Genomic DNA, 20,835 nt, shown 5'->3' with positions numbered 1-20,835 from the left:
CTTTCTCAGCTCTATTACAGCACTACTGGGATCCCGCAACACCTAAACTACGTGTCACATGACTTCAACCCATTATCCTTATTGGCGCAGAATCCTTTCATGACGATGTTGACGTTGTAACTAAATGTTTATATATTTTTGACCTGTCAAAATTTAGAAAACAATTATATATATACGACCATGTTTAGTACTTTTTTTTTGCACCACTTTAGATGCTCTGTAGATACATTATTTTTGAAATATTAATCATTATGATGAAAATGTCTTCAAGTGTACAAGAACACCCAATAGAATTAAGCCTTCATTCATTAAAGCTGAAATAGAAAAGTTGTTAGTAAATACGTTTGGTTTACAGATTTGTATTTATATAATAACTACATATGGAACAATAGCCGCTTTGGACACATAAAACCAATGCAGAAATGTTTGTTCATTATGCACATCAGCACATCTACATAGCAGAAAACAGATTAGCCCAAAACACTTTAAACCATTGAATAATTCAATTCAATTTTCCAATTCAGTTTATTTATATAGGGCTCCAATTCAACACATGTCATCTCAAGGCACTTTACAGAGGCCATTTAACCAGACCATACAGTCAGAATGTTTGAAAGTTTTCTAAGAAAAACCAGCTGATTGCATCAACTCAGTGACCGGACAGAAATCCCTAACACCAAGCATGCATGTGGCGACAGTGGAGAGGAAAACTCTCTTATGTGGCCCTTCTGCTAATAAATACCTAAAGTTTTTGGCTTGCTTAGGTGAAGATCAGTTTCTTACTGCATCTACCAAATAAAAAAGACCATGCACAAGGACAGTGGGCCACAAAAGCCGTTAGCTAAAGAAGCTCTTCTTTTACAATGCGCTGTGTCAAAGCTTGTCAAATGCAAAGTTACATTGATTAATAAAGTGTGACAAAAAACTTTACACAAGTAAAAGGAATAATCCAGTCTTAAAGGGATAGTTCGGTATTTTTGACATGAATCTGTATGGCATCCCCATCACCAGTGTCATGCAATCACACTGACTTACCCCTGGCAGCGTCCTGTGAGCAGAGTTCTCGTCCAGTTTTGGTCAAGCCGAAAGTAGTCCGGCAGGTTTGCTAGACCCAGCGAAATAAAACGTTTCTCTTCCCAAAACATTATGTGTTCAAAAGAGTGATATTTTTGCATCCCAAAAACGTTGTAGTGGAAAAAGTCACACGTCGTTATCACTTGGTCCTATTTTCTCTCTGTTCGTATCAGTGCGCGCCGTCATTCAGACAGCGAGCTCAACAACAGCCAGATGCATGTCTCCCTCCGCCTAGCTCCTAGCTGGGCGGAGGGAGACATGCATCTGGCTGTTGTCAGGTTAGTAGGCCCTAGCTGTCTGAATGACGGCGCGCACTGATACGAACAGAGAGAAAATAGGACCAAGTGATAACGACGTGTGACTTTTTCCACTACAACGTTTTTGGGATGCAAAAATATCACTCTTTTGAACACATAATGTTTTGGGAAGAGAAACGTTTTATTTCGCTGGGTCTAGCAAACCTGCCGGACTACTTTCGGCTTGACCAAAACTGGACGAGAACTCTGCTCACAGGACGCTGCCAGGGGTAAGTCAGTGTGATTGCATGACACTGGTGATGGGGATGCCATACAGATTCATGTCAAAAATACCGAACTATCCCTTTAACTGATTAAGGAAGAAAAGTCCATTAATGGGCCCTGAATCAGGAAGCATCCAGGTCAAGGTTTATAGCGGCTGGGGATTTTTGTCCCAAAAAGAGTCCCATCCAAGTATCCCATGTAAATATATGACGCTACGTGGATACAGTCGTTAGTGTATCTTATTTTAGAAGTTGGTTCTCGAAAGTAGTTTAAATTTATGTTCGGTTGTCAATAGCTGTAATTCCCAATTGTCATGGTTTTGGTTTTGTCCAAGTTTTATTTTGAGTTTTCATTGGTGTTATTTTGATTCTTGTGCTCTTGTTATTTTTTATTGTATTTGAGTTCTTGGATATTTCCTGTTTGTCCTCCTGTGTCAGTCTCCTTTTCCCTAGCTCCCTTCCTGCTTCTGTTCACACCTGCTCCCAATCTGCTAATTAGCCTGGTCTTTGTTTCTCTCTCCCATATAATCTCCTCCTGTGCAGTCACTCTTTGCTGTTTGTCGTCATTACTTTGTCCCCTTCTTGCTGTGAGTATTCTTGGTTTTGAGCATTTTTGGATTTCTTGTGGATTTATATTTTTGGATTTTTGCTTCTGTTAAACTTTTGTAATTTAAACCTTTAAGTAACCACCTCAAGGTTTGTGTCTGCATTTGTTTCCTGTCAAACCTCCACCTTCACTTTGACAACAATCAACAACCTGGACAGAATTAACCAGTTAAATTGTGGTTATGCTTTTAGTGATTGTATATAAAATACAAGATTCACTTTTTTTAAATGTATTACTGACATAAATAAACCTGCTATGTGAATGCTCCCTGGCCTACTTTGTACGGTCATGCTAGCTTATTGGTAAAATAGAAAAAGCCAAAAGCAGATACAGCTTCAAATTTAAAACTCTTAGGAAATTGACAAAAGCTCAGTTTCCAAAGTGATAAAATCTACAACAGCGGTCACCAACCTTTTCACAGTTGAGGGCTAATTCAGGGGCACTGAGTCACAGGAAGGGCTACCAATACTGACCTATGAATTGCAAGGGTCAATGTTCACCTAAACCTCATACATTATATACATATCTTTATCGTATCTTTAAATTTCTAATTTTGTTTTAGACATTTTCATTTTGAAATCTATAAATGCTTAAATGCCATATATGATTAATGATGAAATGTTCTATAATTGATTAAAAAAAGAAGAGCAACAGAATACAATGAAATTTCAAACGTAGCTCACTGTTGAGTTGTTCTATTTTAAGAAGACTCTAAGGGCACCCCTTGTGGTCCTTGAGGGCCCCTTGGTGCCCGCGGGCACCATGTTGGTGACCCCTGATCTACAACAATAACAGAAAAGCAAGAGAATCTGGAAATGAACCGGGCTGTTTTTTTTTTTTTTTTTTAATCCTCAGTAAAAAAGAGAGTCATTATTAATGGAGAGGTGAGCCAGAAAGAAATTGGTGTGGACTTGGGACCAAGAATGATGGCAGCCCAATATATTTGATGATGGAATATTACAGAACAAGACAAAAACATTCAGAGTGCTTAAATGAAAATGGAAGCATTTACAGAAAAGAATTAAATCCTACCATCAGAAGTATGAGGTAAAGTCACAAATATATGTCATGAAAGTCAGAAAGTACATTTACTTCTTTACTGTATTTAAGTACTTTCTTTAAGTATCTTTACTTGAGTCATTTTTTGGGGGGTACTTATAAGTTTTGCTCCAGTACATTTCAAAGTCAAATATTTTCCTTTCTACTCAGCTACATTTTAAGGAAGGTGCTAGTTACTTGTTCTTCAACTGTTGCTGTTTTGCTTTCTTGAAATGCAATTTCAACATACTACATGTATCATAGCCCTAGTTTTTAGGAAACAGCTGAGTGTAAAGTGAAATTTAGCCTTGTGACTAAAAGCCTCCAAAAACAACCTGTTGAGCTTACCTGTGGGAGAAATACCATATTAAGGAGCATCATTTTTTAAACCACATTTCCTGCAACAGAGTAGATGCAAAAAAAAAAAAAAAAAGAAAAACAACAAAACATGATGAGGCAACTTAACAGTAAAAAAAAGGAATCTATGAAAGGATTCTCTGGGATATTCTAGCTTTTATTGCTTAATTTCAAAAATAAGAATTCCAACAAAGACAAAAAGACATGATTTCAGTCTTTCTACAAAAATAACTGCAGAGGTCACACCTTCATTTAGTGATTCTGTACATCATACGGTACATCACCATATTTTACCATTGAATCTGCCCCTATAATGTCCTTGGAGTGTAATTCATGATGTGCATTACATTACGCATTAGTGCATTGTACACACAGGCTCCTAAACAGATCCCCACCCGTTTGTCATAATTTGTAACTTTACATAATGACTGATAAAGATGATTGTTATAACAACAATAGTGCAAGTAGTGGAAAAACACAGAGGAAAAACCGATCTGTGCTCTTTGAAGCACAAAAGGCCATTGGTCTCCCTCCTACATACATTTCCTGTTGAAAACAAAAAGAGGAGGGGCAATACCACTATGGCCTGCTACACCAGGTCTTGTGCCCACAATTAGTGCACCACCACAAAGTGAGTGAAACCTCTTTCTGCATACCGTGAATTTTTCACCCACAAAGGTGCCAAAAAACTTGAGCTTTTGAATGTGATGCATTTTCTTGCATAAGCAACAACTAAAAACATACTTCTGATGCACTCACAAAAAGAATAGTTTAAGAAAAAGAAATGATCAAAGCACTCAAGGAGGATTTTAAAAATATATGTATAGTTAGAAAAGTGATTGAACAGATTGTGAGGATCTCTGTTTATTTCTGCCACCATAACTGTCAGTCAAAGTGAAGCTTGTTCACTACTTCCTCTATAAAGGTGGTTAAGATTATGGTCCGAAGTCAGTTTTCTTAAAACATTTTCATATTTTCTTCAACTTGAGTTTTTGATTTTCGAGACTATTCAATTTTATTTTCTTAGGATTAAAAAATGTTCTATATATTTTTTTTCTGTTACCAAAATAGCCATGTATATAATTCTGACTTTAAAAACAAAAGGAAACCTTTCCGTATCAGTTCATCCCAAAAGGTTCAATAGAAAGCAAGATGATAAAATGTATCTCCATAAAGCCTAAAATGTCCCCATGTGTCCTTCAGCAGGTGGCTGCTACTGTTTATAGTGCATGTCTGTACAATGTAAAAGAGACTTTACAAGCTACAGCTTCACTAGATGTACAAGGATGAAACCTCTGCTCTTGAAGAAAAACATAATGGACAAGGTAAAAAAGGTTTTCCAGTGAGACATTGGGTAAGTATGAAACTGAAGAACACACAACAGAGGGCATTGAGCAAATAAAGCAGAGTAAAGAACCATGTACCAACTAGGATAATTTGGTTGGAGGTTGCATTGTTTGGATATGCTTTAAAACAGCAGAGTCAGACCACCTCACCAGAAGGTAATATTTAATGCTTTCTACTTTGCATATTAGTCTTCAAGACCAGATGCTTTGGCTTGACAGGAAACATGCAATAAATTCCATACTTTCATGAGTGATGGTAATTGACTTGTATTAAGCATGCTTATTTTGAGGGATTGCATTTGAGTCAATGAGTCGATGCAATCAACTGGTTTTCCTTAGATAGAAAACTTTGAATCAATTCACTGTATGATCTGGTGAACTGTAAAGTGCCTTGAGATGACATGTGTTGTGAATTGGTGCTATATAAATAAACTGAATTGAAAATTAGTTGAAATTGAATTAAGCATTGAGTTTAAAATCACTATGAAGGAGAGGGGTTTCATGACAATTTCCCAAGGTTAGAAACAACATTTTTCTCAGTGTCTTTAGGTCCACTGGTAAAACATTATTGATGCCCAAAAGCCTGAAATGAAGAACACCTCAAAAATTCCGGATGTATAAAGCGGTCTGAACGTATAAACAATCAATTTACATGATATAAATCAAAAACTTCCCCTGAACATTTATGTATGAGCCGCCTCCTCATATTCTGCCCTCTATTCACCCATATAGATAGATTTTATTTTATAGATGGCACCATTATTATTGCAAGGATTCCAACACAATAAGGCTGAAGTATAAAGCTCTGCAGTGAAAAAAAATGGAAATCTAGATAAGTTATTTTTTCCTAAAATGAGTGCAGTTGTTCTTGGATTGAGGAGGTAAAAGAGATATTTTGCCAATGGAACAAGATAATATACATTTAAAATAAGAAAACACAATTGCATTGTCTTATTTCACATGCTTTTTATTTAAATAACTGCTTTTAAGAGTAAAAATACTCATTCCACTGGCAAATCATATCATTTACCCACTCAAATTAAGAGTAAATACACTTAAAGAAATTTTTGCTTATTTCTCGATCGTTTTTGCAGTGATAGACTCCAAAACAAAGAGGACACATACAAACAAGTAGTGCAAAAAGTGGAAACAGTAACTTTAACTGCAAATAGAAGTGAATGTGTTTGTTAGCTGAGTATTTGCATTGCATTCAAATAGTATGCAAAAATATAAGGCCTGAAGTGAAAAAACATCTAAATAACAAACAAATAACAAAGAAAAATGTTTATTTTCAAGCGGACAAATCGTTTCTATAGATTTTTCTGACCTGCAGTGGATGCAAATGGGGATGTCATCGTGTGGCTGATAACAGCGCATCTCATGGAGCATATCCAGAATGGGTGGGATGGTGTCTGGTACGCCATGATCAGGCCAGTTGACATAGTGCAGCTGTTTCAAAGTGCGGCTACACTGAAGAATGGAGTATTAAAATGTTTGTGTTTTGAAGGTACATATCAGTTAATCAAATTTACATTTTTTATCTGATGTGAATTTTGTTGTTTGCAATCCTAACTTAAAAAAAAAACAATCAAGTTTATGATTCCAGCATTCTAGGTTTCAGTCAAAACAAACACAGCTTCTTTATTGATAATGTAATTGGAAATATGCCAATAGTTACTTTCACTTGATGCTTACATTTCGATAAGTCAATCTTAATGTCCTTGTCAAATAGTCTCCTTTACCTTCCTCAGAATCCTTAAAAAAAGAAGAAAATAAAAACAATCTTAATGAGCACAAATCATTAAAAAAAGATCACACTTCAAAAGTTAAACAAAAAAGTAATTTCTGTTATGTTTATTTTAAGTTTATGTTTTTCAGTCACAGGTTCCACGTTGTGCTTTGTTTATCAGATGTGAATAACTGGAAAATTGGAATATATGCGTTTTAAAACGGTTGTAGGAAACTGTCTGTGCAGACAGTGTGACTCTCAGATGAAAATTACTCACACAGTGAACGGTAAAAGGCTCGCAGACAAACATATCCTCTTCGTCTTTCTGTGGCCAGTACACTTCACACTTTTTCTAAAACATACAAAAGAAAGCAAGCAAGAAAGAAAGGAAAAAAATAAAGATTTTCTGCAATTTTAATCCACAAAATAAAAGCATACATGCTGCCATATTTGCTCTGAGAAATCACTCTTACCTTTCCCATTTCAAATTCTCGACAGGACATTACAATAACCTGAACAATGAAGTGGAACAACAGCAGTTTAACAAATTTGTAAAAAAAACCAACAACATTTTGACCAATTGGCAAGTGACTATTGACCAACCTTTACGTTATATTCCCAAATCATCCTTAAAAAGTCCACCACTGTGTGTGGAAGAGGGCCCTGAGTGGCAATATAGGCCCTGGACCCTGAAACTCCCTGTGAGCAAAACACAGGAGTGAAAAGATGTGTTTTGAGTTTTACTATATATAATTATGCTGATTATTATATTGGAATAAAAAAAAAAAAAGCGGTTATATTTACCTTGATAAAACTGGCATTGATGTAGTCGCTGTCTTTTTTGGATGTGGTGAGAGTAAGCTTTACTCTGGTATGGTCAACTGAAAAAAAAGGATATGTGGTTAGCTTCCAATAATGTTAAATACCATAAATTGCTTCCATTATTCATGATCCTGTCAAAGAACACAATAGGAAATAAATTAGTCCCAGTAGAGAGGTGAAAAGATATTAAAATACACAACTAAATGTAATTTAACTTGTAGCATCCATGTGTGTTTGCAACCCTGCCAGACTTAAGTTTCTGCTAAACCCTCAGCCAAGTTTAGTTGAAAAGACACCGTTGCCTTCCTTTTTAACAGTGTACAGCTACAATGATGAAGTAGAGAATGAAAAGATGTCTACATGCAGACACCTTCTGAGGTCTAGATGTGGTTTGAAAGTAGCTGGGGTCGAACACATCAGCTAACCAAGCCTGAATTTTAATGTCTTTGCTTAGGCAAAATTTGGACAGCATGCAATTGAAAAACAACACATTTTAATGATTTAATGTTGATTGAATTAAATGAAAGTAGATCTTGATGATTAATGGTAATTCAAGGTAATACATACTAAGAAAGGAATTGAGATACTGAATGTGAACAGATGTCTGGTGTTTGATAGAAAGAGAAAAACGGCTAATCATTGTTAGACATCAAGAGAGGAAGTGATTTTATAGATAAACAGTGACAGTTTTCTTCTTTTTATTGTTTAATTTAAAATGTATTACGTTTGAATTGGCCTACAGAGAGCATAAGTGTTTAGTTTAAGTGGTGAAGTGTGTTTATCAGTGGATGCTCAAACCAACCAGTGCAATCTAACTGACAAAGCTTGGAAAAATACTTCATTTTTTTCATATGGAAATGCTTCAGACCATTAAAGTAATTCTAAAATAAAAAGAAAATAAACTTTTTTTTAAAATAAAAAGCCTAATTCATTTCATAATCAGTAATTAATTAAACTATTAAGGCAAAAACATATTTCAAATATATACATTACATGCACCAGTTCTTGGATTTTGTTATTAACAAAATGTTTTATAAACCTGACTTTGATTTTAAACTGCATGGTGGCCCATTTGATTTATTTATCCTTTTAAATTAAACCTTTATTTGAAAACTTGTTTATTACACTGCTAAAAAAAATAAAGGGAACACATAAATAACAATTTATAGATCTAAATGAATGAAATATTCTCTTTAAATACTTTGTACTGAACAAAGTAACCCAAAGGAACTCAGCAACGGGAGATACTGAGAAATGCAGCAAACCTTCTTGCCACAGATCGCATTGATGTGCCATCCTGGATGAGCTGCACTACTTGAGCCATTTAGTGGGTTCCACAGTTGGTCCCATGCTACCACGAGTCTGAACGCACCGCCAACATTCAACATCCATTCAACACCAACATCCAAAACATCAGCAAGAAACTAAAGCATAGGTACTAAGAAGTAGTCTGTGGTCCCTGCCTGCAGAATCAGTCCTTTAATGAGTGTTTCTTGCTAATTGCCAAACATTTCCAACTGTTGTCTATTCAATTTGCCAAAAGCATATAGAAAAAATTTTAAATCAGTGTTGCTTCCTAAGTGGACAGTTTGATTTGATTGAACTTATTTTGTGTTATTCACATTGTTCCCTTTATTTTTTTAAGCTGTTTTTGTTAACCTAGTTTATATATAGATTTTCCAGCTATAACACTCAGTAGTTTTTCCCCCCAGGAATTTATATGCCTGAACTTTTATTCACTTTATGAGTGAGGTTGGGTTAACTTAAGTCCCAGCAACTATAAGCAATGATACTCTGACAGAGGCTGGACTTAAAAAATTACACAGATTTTACTTAACATCAGTGGAAATGTGTAGCTGTAAACAATGTTTAAGAGATTTCGCACATGCGGAGGGGCACAGCAGTTTATATTTTCACTGAATTTGACATATAAAACTACCTCCAAATCAGAGGAAATATCTACAATTTATTGGGGCCTTGCAAAAATTCAGATATTGTAAGAATATTAGGATAAAATAATGAAAGTCAAGATGAGAACATATTGTTTTCATCAAAATGCTTTATGTTGTGTTCTACTTGCACCCGTTAGTTCCTCTTTCTGTTCTTCCCCATTTGTCTGCCCTGAATTTGTCTGAACTTCCAGTTTTCCTCTCTCCCTCTCTCCAGTGTGAAACAAGAATGGAGATTTATATCATCACCTAACCCTCACATTTAATATTTGAGGTATAGCTCATTTTTAGGAACCTCATTACAATATATTTTGGTTAGTTAACATATTAGTAAATAATCTATAAGTTAGGCAAAACTTTTATATTGCAGTAATACATTTTATCTTAGTATGTGTTTGACCACCTTAACTATGCAGTTTTGCATTTTGGTATGAACGTTATACTGATGTTTATGGAGTGCTTTAGTCGTGTTTTTAAAGCCTACATATACCCAACTACAGTTTTCACTTGCATTCAGCCAGACTTACAGGGAACGATGTCCTTGTATCGGTTCTTCTTGATGTTTTCTTGTTTCTCTGCTGTCTTGGTGCTGTAGGTCTTGTCAGTGCGGTACTTGATTGACTGGTTTTTCAGCCTCTGGAAAACAATATATATATATTTTTTTTACCACATGCTTCTAAACTTCAATATCTACATTTCTTGTGGCAATATAAATGTAGCTAGACTTTTCATTATTTATAGATTTTGACAAAAAAAAAAAAAAAAAAAAACATCATAAATCAAAGAAATACTACCAACAGTTATTTGCTCTGCTTTTACTTCTTTGTCTTACAGTACCTATTTTTACCTACAGTATGTTGGTTTAGATGAAAACAGATAATGAAAAAATACAATTTTAGCAGGAAACATACTTTAAATCCAAACAATGTTATTTTTAAATGTATCTATGTAATATAGTTGCATATTTCTATTTACTAAATATTTTAGATGTTGAAAAAAAAACAGGTTCAGGGTCAAGTTTCTTTGTTTTCAAGTTTTTTCTGGTCAAATAGGTCTCTATAAGTCTTAACATTTTAAATCTATTCTGAATAAAATATTTCAAATTCAACCGAGAGGTTTAAGGTTTATCCTATCCATACATTTTCTTCCATTTTAAGTCAATGTCAATGTCAAATTTATTTATATAGCACTTAAGGTATAGAAATGCACCAAAGTGCTTTACAGGAAAGACAACAACACCAATTAAAAAAAACAGAATGTGAAACACTGCTTCAATTAAAAGCCGAAGAATAAAAATAAGTTTTAAGAAGTGATTCAAAATGATCCAGGCTGTGGGCAGATTTAATTTGAAGAGGTAAATGGTTCCACAGAATTGGAGCAACAACAGAGAAGGCCCGATCTCCTTTCCTCTTAAGTCGAGTCAGACATCAAGTGTCAAACTGGCTCCAAAGTGATGCATGCCTGGGGGCTGTAATCAAAATGCATCAAAGTTTTTTTTTTTTCTTTTTTAATGAAGGAAACACTGACATGGGAATAAATAGTTTAACAAGATAACTTATTTTAGAAGCCACTAAGTTTTTTTTGTAGTTCAGGAACTGGTGTGACATACCTTTGCATGTGGCTAAGCAACAACCATTTTGAAATATGTGTTTCAAACTGCCATTTCTTGCTGTGGCGCTTTAAAAGATAGCACTCTAAATTGCTTGGGGAGGGAAACCCTAGAAAACATCAGTTCTAACAAATAATTTACACAATCTGCTTTGAATCTTTTACGTTGACTCCTCCGTCATGTGCTTAGATTGGCCTGGCTGCTGCAGGACAGCAGTGCAGAGATGTCTTAAATAATCAGACGTCTTTAATCACTCAATCATCACCTAACATCCTCTCCTCATAAATTATCTTTCTTGCTGGTATTTCTGACATTTCATTATGAATATGAACATACTTATATATTCTGTTTAGACCTCATTGTATAACTTTTAAATAATGATGGAATTTTCTACCTAATTTCATTTTTTAAAACTATTTTTAGTCTTCCACATCAGCAAACTGTCATTCCTTAAAAACTATTGTCATCATTTGTAGGACATGACTATACTTATGATTGTAGCTGTATTTATTGTCACATCATCTAGAATGATGAAATATAAATAACAAGCTGTCATGTTACATGTGATGTGTTATCAGAACATTAGTGTTGTTGGTTTTTTTTAACCTGGTTGTTAAAGTGTTAGAGGATTATGCCTTTGTAAATATTTAGTCATCAGGGTCATGGCAACCACAAAAGAAGCTAAAATTGGAAGGCAACAGGACTTTTGCTCAGTTTTTTTTTTTTTCTGAAGACAGGACTTGCACACCTCTGTTCTCTCTGCTCCACCTGGGTATGGGGCCGGGCCTTTGGGTTTGGTCGTGGCTTTGCTGGGGTTTCTGGCCCTCTTTGCGGGAGGGAGGTCTGCCTTGCTGGTTGCCCTGACCCTGCATGCGGCCTATACCTGCAGTTGGTTTGGGGGGATGCTGGGAGTTAGAGACTGACATTTTTTCGGGAATCCCACGGGTCACGGGATTCCCGTTGGATTCCCGTGGGATGGGAGTCAGTATTAGTAACGATCACGTGATTGTTACGGTACAGGATTAAACATTAACGGGAGCAGACGGGAGCAGGAGCAAACCAATAGTAACTAAAAAAAACTAGGATCGATGCCAAAAAATAAAATAAAATAGAAAGAAAAAAAATCCAGTACTGGCGCCGCCATTTTGTAGCTTTTTTTTCCTTGAAGCCTACACTATAATGCGAGTAAAAAAAACTACACGACCCAAAAACCAACAGTGCTTCTACTCTGAGTTTTTCACCTGCGCTCAAAAACAAGAATGGGAGTTGAGCAGGAGCGGGAGTCATTCTGAATGGGAGCGGGATGGGAGTGGGAGTAATTTCACCAGGAGTGGGACGGGACAGGATTTAGATTTCTACTCTGGCCTGGGATCGGGACGGGACACAATTTTTTTTCTGTGGGAGTGGGACGGGACAGGAGTGAAAATCCACTCCCGTGTCAGACTCTACTGGGGGTGTCTGGCACCTGGGCTCTTGTGTCTATATGTCAGTATAGGTGCAAAGATGGAATTGTGTGAATGTCAGGTTGGGTGATTTCCCCCCTACTGAACATCCTAGAACCCAAGTATGAGCAGGGCCTGTCTACTCCCCATTTTATGCTCCTTGCCAGTGACAGGTTCCTGTGTCTGCTGGCACGCTGGCAGTTCAATAGGTGTGGGTTGGGGTACTTCAGTGGCCGCTTTCTTATTCCTGGTGGCTGCTGGGCTTGGGCTTCCTGGCCCTGTGGGGTCTGCGCTGGGCGGTGGTGTGCCTGCAGACCTTAAAGTCTGGGGCTGTCCACACCTGCTATTAAGCATACTTAATAGCAGCTCATGCATGCATAACAGGAGTTTGGTTCCAGGAGTTCACAGATACTAAGCTGCAGCTACAGATGCAGTAGCAGGCATTCAAAATGGCCCTTCCAAGTCAAACGCCAGCCGAATGGCAGCCCACTCCCCTGCACTTCCCAGCAATATCCCCTCCATGAACCCAACATATTTTTTTACTGACTCCACCCTTTCACTGAATTACAGTCTGACCAGGAGATGATGCTTCTCTTTAGATCTTAATGTCAACAAATCATGACAGAAAAGTAAATTATTTTAGTACAACGATTGATGTTTAAAAAAAGAATTTAAGGGGACTGGCCAAGGACCAGCTTAGGAAAGTGGAATTTTGAATGGCTACTACTGTATATACCACCCTGAACAATATGGTGTAACTACCATAGGTTTTGACTTTTACACACTTGGATATCTGAAGGATCCCCGCTGCTCTTGAACCTGTTTTAAATGTTTTAATGTTGTCTGTTGTGCAGTCTCTGTTATGCTATAATGCACTCTGTTCTGTGTTCTCTCATCTCAGGTATTAAATGAGACTTATAGGAGTTACTTTATATCTTTTGTATTGTCTCTTTTTGTCGTTTTGTTTTATTCTCTCTCTTTCATGCATTCGTTTTTTTATCTCCCTCTATCTCCCCTTAGTTCATATCCCCTCTTTCTTTCTCACCTCCCTTTGTGTCCACATCAGTTGTATTTAGTCCCTAAATAATTTTCAATAAAGTTTAATATACAAGTATCAAGCACAACTGCATGGCAATAGTCATAATGGTCTGCTTGTAAAAGAAAAGCTGTTGGGCTATCAGCTAGATCTGGGACATTAATTCCCAGAGCCATATAAGAAAAATAGGACACACAAAATTTCTTTGTCTATGTCAAATGTCAAAATACACATATTTACCAATATTGCAAAACTCAAACTGGTCTAGCTTAATTTTAAATGCCAGATTAAAACATTAGTCAATCTCATGCTTCACTATCTAGATGCTCTCTGTGTCGGTTTCACTCACCTCGATATGCTAAATCCTTGATGTAGCTGCCAAGGCAAGATATTTCCAGCTATTTTTGGATTAATTAAGGTCAACATCACTTGACTGTCAGGGAGAATAGACCTTATGTAGAGCATGGTATTAGATTCTACGATAGATAGACAACCAATATGTATCCTAAAGGTGTCTATCGTGAATGCTCTACAGAGTGTGACTGGACTTGATTTTTTACAAAATATGCTTCATTTCTTCACTTAAGAATCCATACCTAACCTTAAAATAATTAATTATGAGTAAAGCACTTGTACTAAAATATTTCTTCTAGGTCAAAGGTGGATGTCATTGTTTTTAGACTAATATTTATAAGGGAAGTCACACCAACATGCTGGCTTGTATTTATTTAGGGTGTAGTTATATTTTATGTTAAACGTAACTCTTTAACTCACTGGAATAGAAGCTTTAAGAAAATGGTTTCAAAAATCACCACTGTAGATGGGCCAGAAATCTAAAAGTTGTTTGTCTAATAACAGAAACAGTATTTAAAGAGGAGCGAGTGGACTGGTAAGTGCGCAAACATAAAGGGAGTGAGAGAAACAAAGCTGGCTGAGAGAGAAAAAATGCAAATGCACCACGATAACACTGAAGATACTATTCAAAATACCTTTCCTGTATTGAATCCCATCAGTTTCATGTTTAACTGACATGTATATTCAGATGATTTAATAGGCTAGCAAACAAACAGTAAATTATTCTTTCCTGTTTCTGTTCTAGGTCTTTGCCACTTTGCCTAACATACAACTAAATGCTTTCAGATGTCTAAACATGGTCAAGACCGCTAGCTCAAATCTGAACTTTGCGTCAGAATTAGCAAGAATGGACATTTTATGTGACTTTGAAGGTAATGTCTTTGCAGGTGGCAGACAGGTTGCTCTGACTATTTCAGAAACCTCACATCTGCTAAAATGTATAGTGCGACAATCTCTCAGGATTGCACAGAATAATCTAAAAACTAATAATTTTAAGTGAACATCAGTTATCTGAATCAAAATGTCTTGTTCTCGTCAGAGGAGAGCGGGCATTTGTTCAAGATCACCTCATGGTAAAAATAGCCTAAATGACTATTTGTTAGAACTATGATACACAGAAAAGGAATTTTTGAATGCTGAGTATGTTGAGCTTCGAGACACATAGGATACAGGCATGGAAGGCCACTTTTAGTAACAATCTTGTTAGCTAGAAACAGGAAACTGAAGCTATAATTTGCAGAGACTCACCCAAACTAGACCGTGACAGATTGGAAAAATGGTGTCAGGTCTGCTGATAGATTTTAAGAAGAAACAGTAAGATCGGAGTGTCAGAATTTAGCATAAACCATTAAAATAGTGGGGTTATTCTGCCCTGATAAAATAATTCAGACCATAGCATTGATTTAGTGGCGTGGGGGATGGTTTTGTGACAGTACTTGGGCTATTTAGTTTCGCAAGAGCATCGCTCAACTGCCACGATCTTCCTTAATATTGTTGCTGAACATGTCCACCTCTTAATGTAAGCATAATTTGATGGATACTTCCAGATAAATTATTCATTAAACTGGTTCTGTAAACATAATGGTGAGTTCAGCCTACTAAAATGGCTTCCATTGTCCCTAGATCTTAACCCAAAAAGAACATTTGAAGTTTAAAAGAACAATATTTGGATCATAGATGTTCAATATAAATTTAAATCGTTAATGTCTATTTCCAACCTCTTGTTCAATTCATGTTAAGAAGGATAAAGGCCTTCCCAAAGGTGAAGAAATGCGCAGCATGGTACTGGCAAGGCTAATGTATGCTTACTGGCTAATTCCTTACTTCTTAATATCTACACCTATTAAGACCCAGGCAGAAAGCCTTTACTGCTATAATTCCAACTCTATAACTTGAATAAAATTCATTTTTACACTGTTATTGCCATTCTCCATCCTTAATATAAACAGGTTGACAACACATTTACAAATAAACCAATATTTGAAGCTGACCAGAAAATAAAATAGAGCAAAACGAATTAAGCCCAAAGTATACGGGTGGAGAAATCAAATAAGCTTTTATATGATGTAACTGAGATGAAATGTGTGCCTTAATGCCAGCAAAGGATTTTAAATCGAATGACACTTTAGATTAAGGCGCATCCATGCTGACAGGACTCTCTGAGACACTGCTCCTTTTGTTCAGAGGCCTGTGCACTCAGTTCCAGAGTCTGTTGAAAGACTTGCAGGCAGTGCATGTCTCAAACAACACAGAGTCTTTTTTGTCCTTTAGGGAAGTGATGCAACAAGGCGTCCTGTTGGAGAGGATTATTGTGACAGCAGAGGGGGCAGCATGTGAAACAAACAGTGCTGTCCTGGGGCTGTATCAGTCAGCACTGCAGCTTGCCACACATGATGTCAAACACGAGGTCCAACACCTTTAAAAATTAGATCTGTGTGTGAAACCATAGGTGTGAGGGGTTACGGTATTTATTAACAGTGTCAAACCCAATCCAATTCACTCATGTTTCGTTGGTGGAGAAAGAGGAAGCATTAAAGCGCAAATAAAACAGTTGCTACATTTTTTGCTGAATATCACTAATTAGAAACTAGAAACACAGTAAGCTTTTCTTTAGTTTAAGATCTTGTCTGTTCATTCAGTAAAAACTACATGGTTCCATCTGAAAGGTCAAAGATTAAACTGAGAAGTTCATTGAGGAATTATGTTTAAAAAACAGAACATTAACACATGACCTTTTACAGCTGACTCACCGCAAACTCCCCAGCGATGCCATTTGGTGCCCCCTCTTCAGCATTCTCCTGACTCTCCAGCTGGGCCAGGATGCTCCTCAGAATCAGGGCCTGCTGCTCCATGATTGGCTGTACACTGTGAGGGATAAGGATTCCCTCTCAGGCATGTCAGATCACAAAGGTCCCTGTCCACAGATCATGGGGCTGTCTGCTGTATCCTGCAGTGGCACCTTAGTGCACTTCTCTATTGCGACTTGTTAATCAAGGAACTGCTGTGACGGAACATATGAACTGTCACAGAGGAAGCAAAAGTCAGCTTACACGTTCTGTGGTCAGATTAAGCAGACTGACGCGCCCCCTGGTTGTCTCTTACTGGGTCCTAAAGTCACCCGGCTGATTAGTTTCTATTAACATAAGACTAGGAGTGAAACACTAAGAAAAATAAAGCATGTGTGCTTTTAAGCAGGTCCAAACAGCTCAACCTCTAAAAGTCCAAGTGCAGTGGATGTGGTACAGCCTGTTGGACAACATTCAGGACACAGCCCAGAAGTGAAAGAGAGACGTAGACAGAAAACAGAAAGTGGTTAAAGGAAGACTGAGAATCCTGAAAGTCTATGAGGTTTTCAAAAACTTCTTCATTTACATGTTTTATTTCTCTTCCTTGTAAACTTCACTTATTGGAATCTGCCTTTTTCCAAAGTATTTTTTAAGCAGGCAGAGGAACTTTCTGCCATGTTGTGTCAGACTCCTTTCTAAATGGTCCAAGAACATTTAGAAAGTAAACACTGAAGGACGTTTATTGCCCACTTGTGAAGATCAATTATCCCTCATCTAACTTTTTTAACATTCAGTTTTGTTTTGTTTTTTGTTTTTGTTTTTTGTCAAAGGTGAACTAAGACATTCCAACAACACTTTGCTCTGATCAACAGGTGTAATGCATTTAGTTAGTAGGATAGTGACATCTAGTGGCTGTGGGATACACTTAAAAAATCTGAATTGGGTTAGTTCAAGCTAAGCACATCCTTTGAAATATTAACCGGTGTAACAAGGTTTAGCAGCAGTGAGTTAAATCTTAGTACTGATTGAAAAGGTTTTTACACTATTTAGAATGTTTTACCCTTTGTCATTCTCCAATCGTTAATTTGGTTTGTTTTATTTGGATTAATGAAAAAGACAAAAGTTGTGAAGTGAAAGAAAAGGCACATGTGTTTGAATTTTTTTGGAGATAAATATCAGACGAAAGTGGCACGCTTTTCTTTTCAGCCAATTCAACCAATTGGTTATTATTATTTTTTTTACTTGTCAGGTTCAGGTCCCAAGAACATTTCAAGTCTCCGCTAAGTGTGGAGCCCATTCCCCCTGTTCTGCCCCCCTCTGCTGGCTGGCGCTTTGGCTCACTGGTGGTGCTTGGTGTCTGGGGGGTCTCTTCTTCGGCTCTTTATAACCACTATTGAGCATTTTTCTTTTGGATATACTTTACATGCACAAGCGCACTCTTACAAAAAACTACAGGTGCTTGGCTCCAGGTATTTAGAGATTCACTTCCATACAGAAAGCCCATATTATTATCATCAGCTACCACAGTATACATGTCAGATTTAATAAAACTACTTATACCAGGGGTCACCAACCTTTTTAAGACTGAGGGCTACTTCATGGGTACTGAGTTATAGGACGGGCTACCAATACTTAACTATAAACTGGAAGAGTCAGCATTCACCTAAACTTTATAGATAATAAACATATTTCTATTGATTATTTTCATTTCTAATTTTCTTTTAGATAATTGAAATCTCTATGAATGCTTTAATGTCCTAAATTATTGATATGATGAAATGCTCTATAAATGATGAAAAATAAGAGCAACAGCATAAAATAAAATTTCAAACTTAGTCCACTGGTGAGTTGTTCTGTTTTAAGAAAATGCTGAGGGCACCCCATGTGGTCCTTGAGGGCCCCTCGGTGCACGCGGGCACCACGTTGGTGACCGCTGACTTATACTTTAGCGATAGTATCAAGGTATTACTTTATTGTATCTCTTACTATATCCGTTGGTTGTACTGTTCTTTTTTTACATCTCGGTTTGCAGGTGATATAGCAGACAGAGGACATTTTATCATTGTCTCCCTTTTATCTCCTCTTTCTTTCAGCTTCTCTTTACATTGCAGTGTCCATATAATCTGTAAAACTCCCTGCATGAATTATAATAAAGCAATTTATATATATAAATCAAGCTGAACATATGGCGATAGCCGTACTGCTCCACTTGTGAAAGCAAAATCTGTTGGGCTCTTTTTGGCATCAAGAAAATTATTCTTATTGCCACATTGCCAGACGGGACACTGTTAAAAGAAAAAAAAAAAAGAAAAAAAAGGAGGACTAACTTACTTCCCTTGTGAAGAACACTTAAAAAAGAATACCTCTTTAAAGTTTGGCCCAAGCTGTGTAAGAGAAAGATGAAAAACAGGGCGCTATCTTCATACCACACGTTTCAATGTTTTATTTCTAAAACAATTGAAAATGATGTACAATTTTCCTACCATCTCATAATTTAGCATTACTTTGTATCGGTTTATAAGATACAAATACATTGAAGTTTGTTGTTGCAACAGAGCAAAATACAAAGCCTTCAAGAGCTATGATTCTCTCTGCAGAAATGTGCTTGTGGTCATTGGTGTTCTTCACTCTCTCATGGTATTGCTGCTTCTCACTCAGGTTGGGATGCATTTATTCAGACACACTTGCATCAATGTTCCATTTCTGCAGTTCATTCACTTAAAGGAGCGAGAAGGAAGAAAGGTAATGGTGCATTTTTTGTGTGTGATGTTCCAATTTGTCATCGGTTATCTAAACTCTCCATGTATATTGTGCCACCATTATCATTTTCTCTTCTCATTCTACAATAGATCTGCAGCTCTGTCTATTTCAATTGTATAATTTAACCCATTCGGCTATCAATCTAGTAGCAAGAGTATTTGTCATTATGCTACAGTGATTTTTTCCAAAGACATCAGCTCAAAAGAATAACATTAAAAGGACCAAGAATAAGCCTCCTTAGAGGAGACCTAAACATTCAGAAATATATTTAAACAAATATGTACAGACACTGATTGTGAAAGAACTCCTGCTTAGATGGGAGAGATGCATCACGGGTACACTTCAGCTGTGAGAGAAAACAAAAATCCAGAAAAACACATTGTATGATAAAAAAATATACTGATTTCAAATTAAAACAATAAAAAAAACAATAATAGGCAATGTCCTAAGTTTCAAGGATTAAATCTCTTTTGAACTCTCTTTTTATGTAAAAAAAAAAGTGATAGACTAGAATCCGCAGTGTTAGCCTTTGTCCTAGAATATATCAGAAATTCTTGAATAATCCTGTTAATTTTCAAGGGTTGTTGGGAAGGAACTGTTATGTTCTTGTCTTAACATTTTGTTAACACATTCCTAGACTAGTTGAGAGCTAAACGCCTACTTATATAGAGGTAGTCAGGCCACTTGATGATCACAGCTCTATGCATTCATATGACTGATGATAACCTCTTATTCTCTAAGGAATATGTTTATGCAAACTGTTTTTTTTACATTAACATTTCTTTTGCATTTTAGTTTCGATTTATGTACATAAATAGCCACAGCCTTGTTCTTAAGCTTATACTCCTTGAATGCACCAAAATAATTTATTGAACCAGTATCTAAAATTGTAGAACTGAAAAAGTGTACAATCTCGGTTTACTGTAGCTGAACATCTGTTTTTCCCTATAAGACACATATTTTGTTCTGAACAATTGTGGAACAATGCAAAATGTTTGTTCTATAATGAAATACTCTGTCTTTCAAAATGAATAAAGCTTGTCCACATTAGTCAGTACTACCCAATAACTGTCCCTTACCATTTTTATCATATACTGGAGAAGAGTTATGCTTGGGTGAAAAGCGTTGGTTGGTTTCATAGGAGAACTCAATTAAGAATTTAATTACAATTTTAAATTCTTCTATTCTGTATAGACATCCTCCTCTAGGACTGCTTTATCATGAAGCCACATTTACTCTGTTCTAGTTAAAGACTACATCTGGAAACCAGAACGGGCTTCATGAGATACCGTTCAAGCCAAAAATTATACCCCCACTCTCATATAGATATATTTTAAGTAGATTCTACTCTTACACACACATATCTTTGTCTCAAATGTATTTGCTCACAGGGCAGCTTGAGAAAT

General features: G+C 36.5%; 1 protein-coding gene across 2 annotated transcripts in view; it reads right to left on the bottom strand.

Moving 5' to 3' along the window:
- Positions 1-17,113, bottom strand: part of ptpn22 (protein tyrosine phosphatase non-receptor type 22) — a 40,061-nt gene extending 22,948 nt beyond the window's left edge. Inside the window, exons 1-8 of one of the 2 annotated variants that reach the window (XM_038287332.1) lie at positions 16,634-17,113; positions 9,970-10,078; positions 7,476-7,552; positions 7,275-7,370; positions 7,145-7,183; positions 6,949-7,023; positions 6,638-6,697; positions 6,270-6,412 (exon numbers count right to left, since the gene is read on the bottom strand). In XM_038287332.1, coding sequence (XP_038143260.1) covers positions 6,270-6,412; positions 6,638-6,697; positions 6,949-7,023; positions 7,145-7,183; positions 7,275-7,370; positions 7,476-7,552; positions 9,970-10,078; positions 16,634-16,735 — 701 coding nt within the window. In that variant the 5' untranslated portion in view covers positions 16,736-17,113. The remainder of the gene's footprint in view (positions 1-6,269; positions 6,413-6,637; positions 6,698-6,948; positions 7,024-7,144; positions 7,184-7,274; positions 7,371-7,475; positions 7,553-9,969; positions 10,079-16,633) is intronic. The other variant, XM_038287331.1, reaches the window with a different exon arrangement.
- Between the last annotated feature and the right edge of the window lie 3,722 nt (positions 17,114-20,835).

Source organism: Cyprinodon tularosa, unplaced genomic scaffold (genome assembly GCF_016077235.1).
Source record: "Cyprinodon tularosa strain WSP-4 unplaced genomic scaffold, ASM1607723v1 ctg239, whole genome shotgun sequence".
NCBI classification, from domain to species: domain Eukaryota; kingdom Metazoa; phylum Chordata; class Actinopteri; order Cyprinodontiformes; family Cyprinodontidae; genus Cyprinodon; species Cyprinodon tularosa.
Note: the sequence above shows the minus strand (reverse complement) of the source record. Positions and strands in the feature narration are given on the sequence as shown.